This window comes from Dipteris shenzhenensis, chromosome 9 (genome assembly GCF_047967505.1).
Source record: "Dipteris shenzhenensis isolate YYH24624 ecotype China chromosome 9, Dip_SZ_1.0, whole genome shotgun sequence".
NCBI lineage: Eukaryota > Viridiplantae > Streptophyta > Polypodiopsida > Gleicheniales > Dipteridaceae > Dipteris > Dipteris shenzhenensis.
In genome coordinates, this window is record NC_141604.1 from 52,704,369 (window position 1) to 52,723,499 (window position 19,131).

Here is a 19,131-nt window from a genome sequence, read left to right on the forward strand (position 1 = left end):
AATTCGATTGCTAATGAGAATGCAGCAATGATGAGTGATCATTTAATTAAATATCATTACTCTGTGAGGTGGATAATTTTTCATAATTATTTTTAAAAATTAAAAAAAATAGAGCCCAATAGATCCCTTTTATCGACATACAATTAAATATCTTTTTGATTAATATTCAATTAATGATAGAGGCCAATAGACCCCTTTTGGAGAAAATAATTTTTATTTATTGTTAATGGAAGATAGAGGCCAATAGACCCCTTTTGGAGAAAATAATTCAATATAGAGGCCAATAGACCCCTTTCGTCAACAAAAGGGGTCTATTAGCCTCTATATTTAATTAATGGTTCATGAAAGATAGAGGCCCATAGACCCCTTTTGTCGATGAAAGGGGTCTATTGGCCTCTACCTTTCATTAATAATTGATGAAAGATAGAGTCCAATAGACCCCTTTCATCGACAAAACAGTCTTTTGACAAAAGGAGTCTATGGGCCTCTATCTTTCATAAATAATTGATGAAAGATAGAGTCCAATAGACCCCTTTCATCGTTGAAACAGTCTTTTGGCATTTTTTAACATCATAATTTATATTCAAAAGGTTAGAGATGTGTTGACGAACCATTTCTTGTTCACCACAATTATAATTTATATCTATCTATCAACTTTAAAATACTTATATCAAATTGTCGGAATGAATATGTAGCAATAATGAAATGTCATTGCTAGCGAGAATGGCTTGCAATAACTCCCATACATGTCAAAGAAAGGTTGGGGATTAAAGGGTTTAAGCGTCCATGGTATTATAGTATTGTTGTTAACAAATGATGGCTAAAATTTACATCATGGTTCAGTACCATTGTCACACTTGTGCCAACTTTCACAAAACCTATCTTACAAAGTTGTGAGTATAAACAATGGGCAGTGTGTGTAAAGCATTTGTGAGCAACTTTTCTTGCGGCAGACTCTTGTTTCAAATGAGTTCTTGAAACGAACACTCTACTCTTGATCTCACCCTTTGGACTTCATCTCATTGAGTTGCACGGCTCAACCATTCTGTTCTTATGGAATCTGTCACAATTTAGAATGAGGATAGATCTTTGCATATGTTTGTTCGCACTTCTATAGGTAGAGGAGTGTTGTCAGAGATGGTGCTTGCTAGCCATTTTCAATTCACACTTGGGTCCATATCTGTCCATCAAGACTTTGGTGATAATGGGTCTGATTTGACAATGGAGCTGCAATACAAAGTCCATGATGATGGATACAAAATGTTTCACCTTGATGTGCAGTTTGGTGATATTTTCACCGTGAAGGGAGAAAGATTCAAGCTTGATGACAATGAACTTCAGTAGAAGACTCTAGTGCACGAAAACAAAAAAGATTTCTACTCTGTTTGCAACAAAAATGATGAGGCAAGGAAATATGATTCAGCTAGCAACATTGAGAACGACAAACAACATAGTGTCATTGAGATTATGATGCAACTACCTATAAAGAACAGATTGCGTGAGGCCTATGAGAAGGTTGAAATGCATGTCACTGTGGATGAGTTGCCTTCTACTTATGATGGTGATGTTTTCTTTGAGCTACCAGCTACTTCAGTGAAACATCGCACAAAAGGTACGGAGTCAAAATTTGATGGTCATGTTTGGAGTGATCCTATTACAACAAATATAGTATTTCCTAGTGTGGTTCGTAGAAAGGAATGTGGAGGTCACCTCCATTGTATAAATGCAACTTGTGGTTATAAAAAAAGAATTAGGATAGAGAATGAGACACAATGAGATGGGAGATTGATTAGAGTGGCCCCAACAAATGTGTCAATTGAATCATATGTCTCCTTATCATGTATACATTGTGGTCGTCCACCAATTTGCTTAGAGAGATGTTACTGTGAAATGTTACTCTGCATGCTAGAATGTAGAGATGTTTGTCATGCAATTATACACCATGGCCATCATAATCATCCCATTGGAGATGGTTTGACTAGGAGAATAAAGGATGCCATTAAAACCAAAGTTTCTGAAATGGTGAGGGCTTGTGGTGCTATATGCCCTAAAGGGATACAAAATATAATTGTCCAAGACATTATTATGGAAACTTTATTGGCTAAAAAAGTGCAAGATGAAATTAAGATGTCGGATCTTGAGCTACAAGATTTGCTAAAACAATGTGAACCTTTGCTTGACCAAAGAAGGTAATTACCATAATATTTGTTATTGCATTGATTTATTAAATTATGTTATTGACAATGAATATTGACCAACTTTATGTCTGTGTATAGATTATCAAGATGGATTGAGGAGGGTTGATATGACTCTCGGACCTGTGTCAGATGGGCTAGATGGAATTTTATACTTAAAAAAACATTGTAGATATAATTATTTCCAAAGTGTGGTGTTTTCTAGACAATTACAACATAGTTCATTCAGCAGGTGTCATGTATTTAAAATGTCTACCCAAGGTTCTAGTTCAGGGGTTGATTTGGTAAATAAAATGAGACCTAGAGGAGAATTGGGTCATTGTTGGGTGTTGTTTGACTTTGTGAAGCGAATGAAAGATTGGACTACCATGGCTTGCCATGTATATAATCCTTTTATCCAAGAGTTGCAAACAATTGCAACTTGTGACTTCAAGGTGGAAGATACTGATGCACAAATTCTATTTTGGGATACTCTCAACAAAGTAATGGTTTCAGAAGGGTTTGACAATGCTGAATTCAAAGGGTCCATGGCAGATGAGGCCCAAGCCAACTGGAGAGCTGTACGTGCCACTTTCAATGGTGGCCCTGACAATATAATGGAAGGGAAAGAGCGTTCTTGCCTTTTCCATTGGGAGCAAATTCTTCATTCCCATGCAAAGGCATGTATAAAAGTTGGCAGCCAAGAGGAATTTAAAATCTGATGTAGACGCTCGAAGGATGCCTCTACAGAGCAAGCTGTAGAAGTCGAAATGAGAAGCCTAAGGGCATGGTGAAATGCAGGCCATGCAAGTGATTCAGACTTGCCATAGCTTGAAACTTGGTTTGCATGGTGGCATGCTAGGATTTCCCATTGGGGCCACTACATTATAGAGGTTGGTTTTGTATTTCTCTTGAATTTTTTTAATCATGTTAATAATGTAATTTTGCCATTACAATATCTCTGCAATGCTTGGTTTGCAGAGTATGTTAGATAATGAGAAGTACTTGATACCTCGAACAAATCTAGCAGAGTCTATTCATGGTAGTTGGAGGACTGGATTGAACCATGTCAAATATGTTGGTCTCTACAATGCCTCTATTAGTGACCTCTCAAATGCAATTTTACAAAGCTCTAGATACACATCTTTTTTGAAGGGCCAGTTTATTGGAAGTGGGCCGAGTCTAGAGACCTTAAAAAAAAGATCTTCAAAATCTCGGATTGACATTAGCACCAAAACAATTGTCGATCTAACAAGTAATGTTGCAAAGGAAATGGGTGTTGTATCTGAAGTATGTTTTAATGATGGAGATGACAAGACTATGCGAAGGAAAAGGCCAAAGTCAATGCCTTCAAATATATGTGAGGATGATAGTCACCGCCTTGAGTACAGTTATGCAAATAAGAAAAGATACTCCATGTCTCCAAAATCTAGTACTAAATTTGCAACAGAGAGTTTTGAGGATGATGATTCCAAGAGTGTACAAGAATATGAAGTGCATGATGTGAATTGGGCATTACGAAGAGTTCCTATAACAAGCCAAGTCTGTTGCCAGGCTTGGCTTGGACAAGGAGGAAAATGTAACAAGCTTGTCAATATAAAGGATTGTGAAATTCAATGGAGTTGTTGTACCATCATTCTTTGGGAGGATTCAAATTCCAATTGGAGTGCACTCCCAAATGATTTGGTTTTGTGGAAATGATGTAACCCACATGTGGAAGCCATCAACTAGCATTACAGGTATTCCAGGACCATCACTACGAAGGTGGAAGGTTCAATCAGGAACATCCTTGACAAGTGTAGAGATTGCCAGGTTGACAAGCTCGAGCTTTGTCATATTAAAAGTGTCGACTCCAATGGTGGGTGCAAGTTGTGCTTCACCAATTCAAGCCCATGATGAAACAATAGTATTGCATGAAGATCAACCTCGGCATCGAGATGGCAAAGCAATCAGATGGCAAAACAAAATCTCCAAAGAAATGGAAGATAGAATTCAAAGGTCATTGTGTTGAGATATGGTGCCATGAGCACATAGATTAAAGGGCTAAGGTATGGTATAGGAAAGAATTAAAGTAGCCACCCTAGGATGTGGACTACAAGATGTGAAGATGTGGATTGAGGATATCCACAAGGAGAAATGTGGATGAGAGGATCCCACATGGTTTGACTATTCTAAAGGCTCTCTCTATATAAGAAGCCTATCATGTATTGTTAAATATACATTTTGCAATAGATTGAGTATTGCCTACCATATGTCTCTCATGGAGTTTCTTCTATGGTTTGATCCCCCTTGATCTTTTGCTAATTCCACATTGCACTAGGAGAGCACGATTCGCACTTTCACATGGTATCAGAGCTTAGGTCTAGCTCTCCTTGATTAGTTATAGGCATGTTTTCTCATGCTTTCTCTTTAGTGATATTCTTGACATTTTCATCTACTCATTCACTTTCTCTTACGATAGTAGAGAGATTTTCATTGTTATATACTTGTGTATGAGAGAGCTTCTTATAAGGGAAAGAGGGAGATTTGAGTGACTTCTTCAAGAGACAGGAGATCTATTTGTAGATGAGGAGTGAGGAAAGATGAAGTTGAAGGTTTCAATCACGACAACAGCAGCCTCAATCGACTCAGCCACAAAGCTATAGCCAAGGGCGCCTCGAGTCTCCGCTTCAAGCTGCCTTCACGTAGAGACCTCTTGCATCGATCATAAGCTCACGAATTTCAAGATTTCAATTGTTGAAATAGAGATTGCACAGGAGCGGACAGCAAGCTCACGGATCGTTCCTGGTCCTTCACATAAGCGCAGTCTTCCTCACAAACCTTGCTGGGAGAAGAAGAATTCCTAGTGTCTGCAGTAACAAGGTTCACTCGCATCTTTGCATCTACAACTGCAAACATCTTGATTAGTCATCGTTGTCAGCCCTCCACCCTCAGAACCTGCTCCAAACAACTCAGTCGGTGAACCACAATGCCAAACTGTGAGGCCCAGCAATGCTCAGCCGGCCAACAACACCAGCCGACAACATCTATAGGCAACTAATCTGGGAGCCTCCTCCATCGGCGCTACTCCTCCAAGTTCCAAGCTTCAATCTTCAGCACTCCCGGCTGACAGCCACGCCTCCAAAGAGTGCAAGCTGCCACAGTAGCAGCCGCCTTCATCAACTGAATCCTCTCCCGAAGCGCAACGCTCAGACCCCTCCGAGGACCTCCCATCAAAATGACGCAGGATCCTTGATCGTTACTCCCAAGGGCTCCTCCAATGACTAGTAATAGACGACGGTTCAGCCTGCTGAGCAAAATTGTGGCGAACGCAAAAATCATCCCTTCCTCAATTCTTCTTCTTCTGCTGCTTCATTCCTTCCTTGCATCCATCTACGCCATGTGCTTCTCGGCTCGCAATTGCGCTGAACGGCGAGCCTGATATGCCGATTCTGCTGGGAAAGCTAGATGGCTTTCAAGCCAATTCATCTACATCTGATGCAAGTTTGCCACCTGCGAGCAGTGCTCCTTCACTCCAAAGCCTTAGCCCAAAGCTCCTCACACTTCACGCCAAGCCTCTCCGTTGAGCCAGCGACCACTTCGTTCAGGACAGAAATTCGAACAAGCATACCTCAGAAATCCTAAGGTTTCTCACTGCTTGACACATGGCAGATAAGCCACTCAAGCTAAGCCTAGGTGATCTTAGGTTAGCCTATGGTTAGGAGTTTGACATGTGTCAAGATTAAAAATTGATCATGGTTAGGTTTGTTTACTCATTTGGTTAAAAGGTTGCCACATGGCATAGTGCCACCCAAGCACAGTCCCTTTCTAAGCACAGTATGGAATTCAGCATGTGAATCCCTGTGCCACATCATCAATGGCCCTCTTCTTCACAAAACCTTCAACAAGGCGTAACTTCCAATCCAGAAGGAATTTGCACACGCTCCAAAAAGGAAAAGTGATCGTCTTTTTGAGCTCTACGCGCCTGTCAAGTCAAAATCATTGTTAGCAATTAGACACTGCCAATATTGAAAGAAATCAATTGGTAAGACCTTTGCAACAAATGAAAAAGCAAAGCATGAATGCACACATCATTGTCATAAGCATGCCAAAAGCACAAGTGCATGAGATGACCATAGCATGAAGCATGGCATCCACACAGAAAGCACCAAGGCACATGGAAGAACAAAGCATCATGCATGAAGCTACACCAAGCAAAGAAGCAAACACCATTGTCATCAAGCCATGAGCCAAAAGGTGACATCAATGGAATGTATTGAAAAGCAAAAAACCTTGCCAACCTTGCCTATGTTTTGTAAATCAAGCCTGACCACCTGAGAGTAGCTATGAAAGCACCCAGGGGAGGTATTGACATGTAAAAACCACACTTGACCACCTTAAGTAGCAATGCATGCACTAAGGGGAGGTGATGGAATGTAACTCACATCTGACCACCTTGCAGTAGCCAAAGGATCATGGCACCAAGGGGAGGTGTTGAGATATGGTGCCATGAGCACATAGATTAAAGGGCTAAGGTATGGTATAGGAAAGAATTAAAGTAGCCACCCTAGGATGTGGACTACAAGATGTGAAGATGTGGATTGAGGATATCCACAAGGAGAAATGTGGATGAGAGGATCCCACATGGTTTGACTATTCTAAAGGCTCTCTCTATATAAGAAGCCTATCATGTATTGTTGAATATACATTTTGCAATAGATTGAGTATTGCCTACCATATGTCTCTCATGGAGTTTCTTCTATGGTTTGATCCCCCTTGATCTTTTGCTAATTCCACATTGCACTAGGAGAGCACGATTCGCACTTTCACACATTGGTCATGAAATGCATTGTTAAGGATGCAACATTCGTGAAGGCCATGGAGCATGCTGAGTCCATTGTTTCTACAGAAGGATCAATGCAAAAAAGTATTGAATACAAGGTTGACATTTCTCCATTTCCTTCTTGCAATTGTGAAGACTTCATTGGATGATCATGCAAATTGGATGCCTATATTCCATGTAAACATATTTATTATATCTTTGGATAGCAAAAATAATATGTTTGTTCACCAAGCAACCTTGAGTAGTTTAGTTTTTGGAGACTGTACTTTCATGATGGTCAATAGAAAATGGAAGGGCTATTATAATAATCCTTTTTCCATGAGGATTTTGAACCACAAAAATGGTATTTTTTTGAAGACTAAACCTTCATGATGTTGAATACAAAATGAAAAGATATCTATAATAATCCTTTTTTCCATGAAGATTTTGAACCACAAGAACAATGTTTTTGGAGCCTTTTGCATTTCTCCTTGTGTAAATTTTTGGTTTGTTTCTCTACTTGTTGATAATTGTGGTAGGACGCTTTGTAGGAAACTTATTTGAAATAACATGAACTCAACACATCTAGTAGCAAAATACCAAACTATGAGTGTAAAATATTGACTTGAAATTTGGCTATATTTGTTACATTTCCTTGAGATTAATTAATGCCATGACCCATATTCTAGGTTTTCACTAGTTAACATGGGTCTACAACCATGGTTGTCACTGGTTGGCACATTGTCACTGGTAGACATGGTCAGCACTAGACATAGTTCACTAGTTGATAGGTTCTCTTATAGATATGGTTGTCACATTGGACATGGTTGTTACTGCTTGATATATTCTCCAATGACCACCATTCTTTAACATTGCTTCTAAATCTCCTTTGTCATCTACATTTAACATCCACCATGCCGACATGAGAACTTGAATATGTAGAATAGCACTGCTTCTCTTGCTTGTCTTTCCATTGTTAATGTGGAAAGTTGGAACCATGGTCTTATCAACGAAATGAATCTCTCTCTCTCTCTCTCTCTCTCTCTCTCTCTCTCTCTCTCTCTCTCTCTCTCGCTCGCTCTTTTCAACTCTCAACACCAAAATATCCAACTCAAACACCTCAAAGAATCGGCATGAAATGGGGTATTTCAAGTCTATACCCTTAGGAATTTATCCAATTACCTATTTTATAATCCTTGTGTGGATCTCTAATGTGGACAATGATAATAAGTCTCTAGGACCCATGACACCCACCTTCCCATCATAGACTAGCTAATTGTTGTTTGTGTTGGATGGTGCCAAGGTATCAAGACCTTGCTTTGGTGTTTTTGGTACAACTTTCATTATTTTGACTTTTTCAAAAAAACAAAATTATGTTTATCTTGTGTTGGTTACCTAGCCTAGTTGCACCTAGTGTAATTTAGAATTATATATAAATATATAAGTAACTAAGCATATGCATATAGTTTATATCTTATACGCATATAAATCAGCAATGTAGAGTACTACAAGAAGGGAGTCATCTTTAAAAATAAGAAGGGGAAGAAGAGGCAAAGAAAATGGAGGAGGGGGAGGAGGATATTGTGATGGGTGAGGTGGGAGTGGTAGTGGTGACATGGAGAAGATAGTGGTAATGGTGAAGAAGGTAGAGCTAATGGTGGGATTGGAAGTGGTGACAACAAAGAAGGTGGAGAAAATGGTGGTAATAGTGAAGAAAGAGGAAAGTGTGATGGTGGTGGTAGTAGTCATGTTGGTGACAATGGAAGTAGTGGTGGTAGCGGTAGAGAAGGAAGTTGTGATGGTTGTGGTAATGATGGATAGAAGGTGGGGGTGGAGGAGGACGTGGACGTGGACGTGGACGTGGAGATGGAGATGGCAATGGAGATGGACATGGAGATATAGGGGGAGAAGTACGAGGAGGAGTCTTTGCTACATCATTAAAAATGCATGAGTGACTAGGAGACTTGTGGGAGATAAAGCATGTGAGACAACCCTTAAAAAATAGGGTTGGCTAGGAGACTCCCCTTAGGTGAAGGCATGTGAGACAAAACTTGCAAAGCTACCTATAATATTTTGTCAACATATGTGAACAAAAAAATATCAACAATCAAATGACACGTAGAATATATAGAGCTATTATTGTAATTAAATGAGAAATCAATTATTTTTTTGGTTAACATATATGAGTTAAATAAAGAGGAGTGCACACACGAGTAACCAACTTTACACTATATTTAAAAGGAAGAAATGAATTGTAAATACAATTCAATGCATAAGGCTCACTTAAGTTCACTTGGTCATGTTAGGATTGCAATATGTGAAGCACAATTTATCATATGCTCTAATAGAGTGCCTTAAAAATATAGTTGCACTTTTTGGTTATGGCAACCAAGATGATATTTTAAAAAAATCAAACTATTATAAGCATCTATAGTAGATATATGTATATAAACTATAACTGAACCATCACTTTGCTCTCTTAGGTTACCATCACTTTCCCCTCTTTAGGTTGTAGTTGACTCGAGTAAATGCCTATTATTGAAAGTAGTTCAACTTGGCAAGGGAAAAGGGTTCGATAAAGATGTATTTTCTTGCATTGGAACATCAACTAGAATGTCTCACGACTAAGAACCTTTTTATAGTAAAATAGTAGTGTATATTAATATTCTTTGTTTTGGCATGAAACATTGGGTTCTTTCCAATTCTATGCTACCATTGGTATCTAACTGAATGTTGTCATATCATTTAATATAACTTTTATCTTGGGAGCAATTTTTTGAACCAAACTCCTTTGCATGGAATATTTGTAGATCCTATATATTCTATTGCTATAGATGATAAAGCCAAAATTGACTATTTCTTTTTTTTGATAGGACAAGGTTGTTGAGCTATGATTAAATGAATATTAACTCGGCCATCTTCTATCATCCATAGTACCATATCATAATTAGCATTTGTATATCTTTAGATGATAAAGCCACAATTGAATTTTCATTCCTTTGATAGGACAAGGTTGTTGAACTAAGAGTAAATTAATATCAATTCGACCATCTTCTATCATCCATAGTACCATAGCACAATTAGCATTCGTATATCTATAGAATTGGAGATATGTTGATATGTCAGTATTGGTTTTGCAAAACCATCTTTTAGTTCCTTTCCTTTATTGGAAGAAATTTAGCTTGTGCTATGGACTTTCACACTTCAATGATTTGACATCAAGTTTATCTCTGAGTATTGTTTGAAATATGATGGTTAAGCTTATCTTCATCAAAGAAATAGTGATTGCACATGCTTCTTCCGAGTAATGATGGGGCACATTCTTTTCATCTCTAGCATGCATCTAGTAGATTTTGCATAGCTAGGTTCTCTCTCTCTTTATTTGCAGCTCCATATTTCTCAAGTGTATCTACAACCGACTATCTTTCAATTTCATAGTGTTTATAGAATGTAGTATATTTATCTAGTTGATATTCTCTCCCATTATCATATTGGATGATATTGTGAGTGCTAGTTTGCTTTATGACAAGAACTTTAAATTATTTGAAGTCATTAAGTGCATCAAATCTTTGTTGTGAAAAATAGTTACAAGACTTTCTATAAAATTTAGCAAAGAAAGTGATGAAATATAAATCCTTATTTAAAAAAAGTCATGAGGCATAACACCAAATATCTCAATGTATGATCTAAAGAACATTTGAACTCCTAGATCATAAAGCAAGCAAAGTTTGGAAGTATATAGCATGATTCACAAACTTTGCCTTTTGTTTTGGGTTAAATGTATGGGAGGAGGATATCAAATATCTTGAGGACTCCCTTGGCACTCTTCTAACATATAGTAGACAAACAAATACTACATCTTAATACTCCTCCGTTTCGTTTGTGGAGGTTGATGCTCTTAATAAACAGAGTGCATTATATAGCATTTGAAATCACATGCCAACCCTAGTCACTGGAGATGAGAATCCTTTTGGATGCATCTTTCACTAGAAAAGTTGAGGATATTACTTCTTACCTTACCAAGGAAATTTATGTGATGATGGTGTTGCTTGGCATTATACCTCCCTCCCATTCAACACGCTTAATTCAACTCATCCTTAAAGGAGATGATACTTTGTGGAGGCCTATCACTTTTCTCAACACTACCTCTAAGCTCATCAATAAGGTAGTGAGCTTGACACCTACTTGAAACTCTGATTACTTCTCCCTAAACTCATTCACGAGACTTAGAATGTGGATCTATGCAAGGCATTAACATTTTTAAAATATTTCTCATCCTAGGAAGGGGTCAAATGGACCAAAGAGAGACATTAATATTTGGACATATATTTGGACATTCTCTTGGTTTAATTCAAGAAAGTATACAGTAAAATGCATTGGGTCCCTTGGAAGATACCCTTTAACTTATGGACTTCTCATAATCTTGGTTAATAGGAATCTCTTCCCCTTATCAAATTAAGTAGCAATAGGTTACTTCTTTAAGGAACGAAAGGAATTTTTTTTAGAATTTTTAGATTAGTCCATCAGGATTGTCCCCTAGGACGCTTCCTTTTTCTCTTTGTGGAAGAGGCTAAAAGCTACCTTTTGTGCCATTTCAGTGGTTGGAATTAAGAAGTATCCATCATTTTATAGTTAAAAATATGAAAATTTTGTATTTTTTAAGGATCTCCTTAGAACATTTGCTTTGCATCAGTAAGAGCCTCTATTAATAGGATTAAATATAGAGGATTTGGATTCATGACATAGATGAAACAACTTGGGAAACAAGCTTATTTTTACTTAGATTATGAGAGGCTCTATGCTAGTCATGGGTGTTGCTAGCTAGGTGCATTTCATGCACCTAATCCACTACAATGTTTCATTTTCAACCACCTTTGCCATAGTTATCAACTCTTGCGGGGGCAGGAAAAAAAATAAATTTTGATGTTTTCTTGATCATAAGAGCTCCTCTTGGTTTTGTTGTATTTGGATATTTATTAGGGGTGTAGGAGTCTCATTTTTAGGAGGAAAAAAACATATTTATGAAAGTAAATTTGCAAATAGCTTGAACAATATTAGATCCCTTGAGACAAACTAAGCTTTTGAGATATGTTTTCTTGATCACAAGGGCTCCTCTTGGTTTTGTTGTATTTGGATACTTATTAGGGTCATAGGAGTCTCATTTTTAGGAGGAAAAAGACATGTTTATGAAAGTAGATTTGCAAATAGCCTTGAACAATATTAGATCCCTTAATAGGGGGGCTATGATAGAAAAAAATCTATTAGGGGCCAGGGGGGAGGGTGTGAAGGGGAAAATGGGGGGGAGAGGGATAATTGGGCGAAGGCCACATGTCCCTATTCCAAAGTTCTCTGAAGTGCCATACATTGGTTTAAAGAGAGCATCGAGCTTCAACCGGCTATGGCATGAGTGACTGCTTGTATTTTTTGTGGAGGGGTATTCGGCTTTATCTTGGAGGAGCTTGTATGCATCACGGATCGGTAGTAGCAGCAGGTAACACCTCAACCCCAAGCTACACAACGTCGCCACTCCAAGCCACAAAGCCTCAGTTCAACTCGCCATGGGTTCAACTTGTAGCAACGTCCCTCATTCTGCATAGTCAAAGTCTAGAGACAACTCTTCAAGTCATAGTCCATAGCTTGAGCTTGCAGAATGCCTCTCATTCCACATGGCTCCGTATATAGCAAAAGTGTGATTTGCCATGGATTTGGACATTGCAGAGAGTGCTGGGTGGGTCTAAGCCGAGGGAGTGATTAGATTAGGTGAGGCTGAGCTCTCAAGAAGCGTGAGAGAAGACATGTTTGTTTTAGCCTAAATATGTATGAGGTTAATACAAGCGAATTAGGAGTGGGGGGGGGGAGGCGGAGAGGAGGGGAGGGAGTGCTGACATGCCCAGACCATAGCCATACTATTGGCAGTCATGCATTAATACGTCCACGGAGAAACTTGTGGATCTTCGAATGCAGCACTGGATTGTAAGGAAATGAGATGCAACTTCCAAAGTGGATGGAGGGCGGAGAAGGTGGTGGTGGTGGCAAGGCAGAGGGGGAGGGGCAGGATAGAGGGCAGCGAGGCGGGTGGTGGCGACGAGGTAGAGAGGAAGCACGAGGTAGAGAGGAAGGGGCGGGGAGGGACAGGGGTAGGTTGGAGGTTAATTAGAAGAGCTTAATTTAGATTAATTTACATTAGGGGATTTAGCTTAGGTTAATGTTTTAAGTAAATCAGCAATGAATTTTTTCAGTGCATCATGTAAACTTTCTAGCTTTTGTTAATCCAATCTGAATTCCGAATGCTAAGACAATTGAAACATAAAATTACAAACCCAATGCAAAAAGTTTGATGCAAATCCAATGCTTGGGCACAAAGTTAGAAAATTTTTAGAATTAGTAGAGCTATTAGGGGCATAGGAGTCTTCAGTAAGAAAGTTCAGATCTTGATATTACTCTTTGTTGTGTCTTGTGTCCATGATTTTGTTCGACCCCTTTTTCTTTTAAAATAAGGTGATAAAACATTAGGGTTTAGGTTTGAGTTTGAATTAAATGATTAGAGGCTCCATGAGTGTAAAATACTAGGGTTGATGGACAAATGTAACAAGACATACATGTCTGGAGTGATGCAACTAAGAGTCATTGCAATAGAGCTAGATGCACTTAGCCTCGATAAACTCTAGACGAGCCTACCTACCCAGCCTAGTTTAGTTTCATAGTATTTAGACTAATTAATTACAAGGAATCCTTAAGTTTTGTTCCCAAGATAAAGTGGGTTAAAGTGCTAGGAGATGTCACAATGGAGGTGGTACCTAAATGCATGGCAACTTGCAAGTCCCTATGGAACATGCCATGTAGATGTCTACGTAGGTGGTCATTCAATACGTGCTATGGATGAGTACATTGGGCATTAATGTAGCATTCGAGGGTCCAAAACATTATTATTGGCGAGCCTTTGCAAAATACAGGAGTCGCGAGTCGCACGCTCGGAAAAGCTGAGAAAAAAGCGTGGGACCGCACCGTCTAACGGCCTGGCGCCGTCAACAAGCCACATGGTCTGTTATATGCGGACGGCTGCGATGCCAGGAGCCTCCGCTGATGTGGCATAATCAACGGTACATAACGGGAACGAGACGGCGGCGGATCAACGGCTGGGATCTGCTGGGCCCTCTGCACGAGCCCTCTGATGTGGCTGCGCACTTGGCGAGCCCTTCCAGAATAATAAGAATAATAATTAAAATAATTCAAAAAACAAATATGCTCACGCCTTCGACAGTGTGCGCCATAGGCAAGTTGTACCTTCCCTAGTGTCTTCCCGCGCATGCTCACCTTAATGATGTCGCTTCTAATTCACTGGCCCTTACATGTTGAAAATACATACCTGTACTTGTACTGTCATTCTTTGGATGCCAACAGGTCACGCTTTCCTTGCTTCCATCTTCTCAATGACAGTTCTCATTCCTCAAGTATCACATTAATAAAGTCACATTTTAGTAGAATTCATGGACCTCTTCTTCGGCCCAAGGAGGAGGGAGGCATGATGAGAGAGGCCAAGAAGACCCTTGTTGAGGTGGCATGTGGGGAGGCAGCCACATAGGAACGGCCTGAACAATCTTTCTACCTCATCCCAATGGCTTTTGCAAAAGTTCCACACTAAAGCTAGATATGTAGTGCTCGCAGACAGAACATGCTACAGAGCCAGAAAACAAACATTCCACCCCAATGAAAGACCATTCCACAACAGCAACTTCTGCTTCAACTCACCCTTAAACCATTCATATCTTTGCCTGAGGGAGAGGCCCAGCCCAATTGGGGCTCCTAGATACCTAGTGACCTCTCCTCTTCTGACCCAATGCACACCCAAATTGAGCAACCATTGCGGAGGATCATCCCCAAACATGGTCAAACTCTTAGTAATTGCTCTTGGATGGCAACAACGGAAGAGGGCAAAAGAGCCCTTAAATCGAGCTTTCTCATTGAGATTCCTCTTTAGCCATGAATAGACCACTCACAATAGAATGCAATTGAAGCAAATGAAGAAATTGCAAGTCCGATACGTCCCCCTAGGAGCATGGTCATGTACGTCTCAAAATTCGCAATTCGAGCTAATTGCTTCACTAAAAGGTGAGAAGTGCATCTTGAACCTCCTTGGGCTCTCTTCAAAAACTTGCTTCCCTATGCATTAATTACCATGTAGCCAATAGGATGGCCTCTACGTGCTTCAGAGCTCCTTTACTAATTGCACCTGTAACGCCAACATCACAGCCACTGGGAGAAATTTGTTGCTTGCAACCCAAGCTCGAGAGAAGTTTTGATGTGACCATGATAAGTAGAGTGCGATGTGTGACCATCCTCGATGTGTGACCATCCTTAAAGCTCATGGGACTCTCCATTTGGGTGCAAAGCTCAAACCGCTAAAGTGCTGAGCATGCTGAGCAACGTGAGAAATCCCGAGGGGGGTTACAATTAACGCCCGAACTGGGGGAGCGACGCGTGGAAGAAGGAGAGAAAGAAGATGGGGCGGGAGGGGGGAAACAGGGGCCGTTGATTAAGGGGGAGGGGAAGTGCATGGGGCAAAAGGGACCGTCGATGGCGGGGACGTAAACCACAGTCTCTCTCTCTCTCTCTGTCTTTTCTCAGCACAGTGATTTTCACTCATTCGTGAAACTTTCACACGCTTGTGGGAGAAGCAAGCCAACAGAAGCTGTCTGATGAGCCCTCTGTCTCAGAACATTTATGACTAGAGGCCCACTTTCCTTGTCCTCAAACTTGACCTCTCTCTTTCTTTCTGTCTCCAAAGCTTCAAGCTTGAAGCTTCAAAAGGACCCTGCTTTTTCTGCTGCTCTTGAAAGCTCTCCCTCTAGGTACTTATATTTGCCTCGGATGCTTTCCCCCCCCCCTCAATGTCCCTTCTCCACTTTCCTCCCAACCAGCTGTCTCTCTCCACTCTTGCCTCCTCCGGGTCCTCCCCCAAGCTCCCTCCTTTCACCGTTTGACGTTTTGCCCCTCCTTTAATGCCTCTGCCTCCCCTCCCTTCCCCCACATTCCATCCCAGACTTTTGCCCAGCCTTTGCCTCGGATCCCCTGCACCCCTCCCTACCTTATAAGTTCTTCAGCCCTCTCCCTGAGCTTCCTTAGCTGCCTCTTTGCCTCTATACTCTCTTCGAGCCTCTTTTCTTGATCGCTGCTACCCTTTCTCTCGCGTTGTCTCCGTCTCCCTGCCCTGACGCAGAGCCGGCGTCCACCCGCCTCCCCTTTAGCCTGGAATTAGTCCGAAATGCATGCTTTTGCTCGTGGGTGCCAAAGAAAGTTTCCGTTGCTCTAATGGGGGAAGCGCAACCTTCCCCGAAAGAACCCCAGACATGAAACACTCTATAGAGCAGCGGTTCTTAATTGCCTACACTTTCCCGTTTCCTGGTTGCATCTTGACTTTATCCCATTTCTGCTCAGCGGAAGTAGAGCTTCGATGTTCACAAGGGAGAGATGGGTTGAGCAGCTGCTGGTGGAGGCAAGCAGTTTTTGAGTGTAATCTTTCTGCTGAATCAGCCATTCAGGAGAAACTGTAGTTCAAAGCATAGACGACTGCAGAAGAGTGGCTTCTTCCCATGGGCCACTCAGAAATGGCCGTTTCCGTGTGCTCGGAATTCAGCGATATCAGTTTGAAAGCTCACATTGGTTCAAGGGAAGCATGCAAGAACGAAAGTCAGCTGTTTCCAAGCACGGACAAGTGGTCCAGGGAAGCTCTGAGCGCTATCGAGACTCACTTAAGGCTGCTCCAACAGGCAGGCGGTCCTAGTCGTGTATCTAGGACGAACAGTACGCCCACGAACGAGCGAAGGGATTCCAAACGGCTTTGTGTAGCTGTTGACGGGCCCAACACCCGTAGGAAATGGCTTGGCGTGAGTGATCTTGAAAGCCAGAAGGGGCCCCTTCTGGAGCTCAATTCGCAGGCTCCTCTTCCGGACGGATGGGAGCAATTTTTAGATCTTCGCGTATGGCAGCCATGAACGCTCCCTTGCCTATTCATCGTTCATTATGTCGAAATTGCTCCTTGAATTTCTCTACCTTCAGCCCCCTTTCTGACAACAGTCTTTGATAATAGTATTAACTCTTTTTTCTCCCGTTTCGCAGACTGGTCAAGTGTACTACATCGATTGGAAGAGCTTTAAGAGATCCTACGTTGATCCTCGCAAGGTGCTCACTCTCGGTCACGACAAACCCACTCTGTCGTCTGTGCATGCGCGAGCAAGGTGCGACCTCCTATCCGTGGTTACGGATTCAGAGATCTCGAACTCCGAGTGTCTTACGGATGAGTCTAATTGCATGGCAAAAATGGGGACCTTGGAGGAGATGGACGTTGACAGCAATTGGAGTTTTCCAATGCATAAGGAGGATTGGGATCTTATGAAAGCGAGGGGTTGGCTGTCACCCAACGATGATGACCATTCTGAGATCAGCAGCGAAGCTTGCTCTCCAAGCTCCGACCAAAGCAGTTTCTCGTCTTGTGAAGCCGAATCTCAAGAGATGGTGAAGATGGCAGTGATGGGGTGTCACCAATGCCTCTCCTACTGCATGAGTCCGGAAGCGAATCCTTGGTGTCCTCATTGTGGGCATGCTCTTGCCTAGAGGCAAACTCTACTGCCGTCTTTGACCGATCATAGTTTGGTGCTGCTAACAACGCTAAGTCTTAAGGCGCCAATGCGCTGCACTGTGTTTGATGAGAAATAATAGGAACCGCGCTGCGCCTTTGTACGTGCGGCAATTAGAGGAAGGTTTTTGATACAGTGGGAGTAGGAAAGAGTATGAAGAGTATGCATAGCATTGGCTGATGCCAAGAGTCTAAATTTATTCGGCCTTCTTCACACTTCTGAGAATTGTGCCCATTCCATTGTAAATAGCTCGACTTCCCATTACGGACTCCATTGCTTCTGAGGTCCCTTCATGTTCCCTGTGAGGGCCGTTCACATATAGTGTTGGGACTGTCTCTGCTGCTTTTGTGTGCTCCACACTCAATCCGAAGCAATGAGCTCTTCGACATCGCCACTCTGCGTGGAAGACAAACCGAACTTCTTATCCACCGGTACGGATTCCGGAATATAAGCAACTGACCGACAGATCCTGCCATCGCGGCACCGAAATTGCATACAATTTAAAAGTATTAGGTTCTCGTCCTTCACCTGCGTAGCTCTCGTTTATTACTGGTGCAACAGTAAGCTTGCATGTTACAGATTTTTTGGCAGTCTCTTAGAGGCGGAGAAAAAGCATTGCCCTTATCTGGAAACGATCGATGTCAAATAGAGGTGCGATGTTCGTCTTTTTTGTTGATCTTACCAAAGGCGACGAAATTTAAAGTCCAACTTGTCTCTACCACAAATATCTCACCTTGGATATATACTGAAAAACTGCTTCACTGTGCCCTGCGGATCAATGGGCGTTAATTGACAAAAGTACAGTCAATGGGCTCTCATTGATAAAAATGAAGCTAGAACTGTCGAACTTTTTAAAACGTAGGGGTTTTCTTTAACTTCGGGGCATGGTGTGGTTTTTTTAATTCTGGGGAAAAGATAGAGCAAAATTGTATTAACAGGAGAATAGAAATACAAAAGAATTTCTGGAACCAACACTAGGTGGTCAAGGACTATCTACAACATTTGCGAACAGTTTGTATCTGTCATACCTCCCCTTTTGATAAACATGAAGTACGGCTTGGTAGATTGAAGAGGTCTCAAAGCCACGCATTCTTTAAAGCTGAATCAAATTGTTTGGAGGATGTTTGTATGCAAGATGCCTCTCAGGAAAAGACTTTCTAAGTGGCATCCCAAGGTGTCACCCTTTTGTCCGTTCGGCAAACCCAACATTGAGTCTCACAGGAACGTTCTCCGAGATTGCTCAATTAGTCGGAATGTTTGTAGGGAAATGCTTAAGTGGTTTGACGATGTTCAAATTTACTTTCGACCCTCTATTAGGAGATGGCTTTTCTTGGTAATAAAGATAGTCTTAATGATAGTTTGAAATTTTGTATGACGGCTGGTAAGCTCATAAGAGCAATGATTTTAGTGCATATTTGCAAGTTCAACCTTTCGTAAGGTCAGACCTGATCGATTGAATATTTATGAGATCAAGGCGGAGATTCGAAAAACTATTCAGTATTTTGGAACGAAGCATGCCACG

At 41.1% G+C, this 19,131-nt stretch overlaps 1 protein-coding gene across 1 annotated transcript; it reads left to right on the forward strand.

Annotated features, from left to right (window-relative positions):
• Positions 1 to 15,803: 15,803 nt before the first annotated feature.
• Positions 15,804 to 18,277, forward strand: LOC147898825 (uncharacterized). Its single transcript, XM_087379679.1, has 2 exons — positions 15,804 to 16,952; positions 17,092 to 18,277. The coding sequence occupies exons 1-2, from the start codon at positions 16,566 to 16,568 to the stop codon at positions 17,584 to 17,586; spliced, it is 882 nt and encodes a 293-aa protein (XP_087235805.1). The 5' UTR covers positions 15,804 to 16,565; the 3' UTR covers positions 17,587 to 18,277.
• Positions 18,278 to 19,131: the final 854 nt, after the last annotated feature.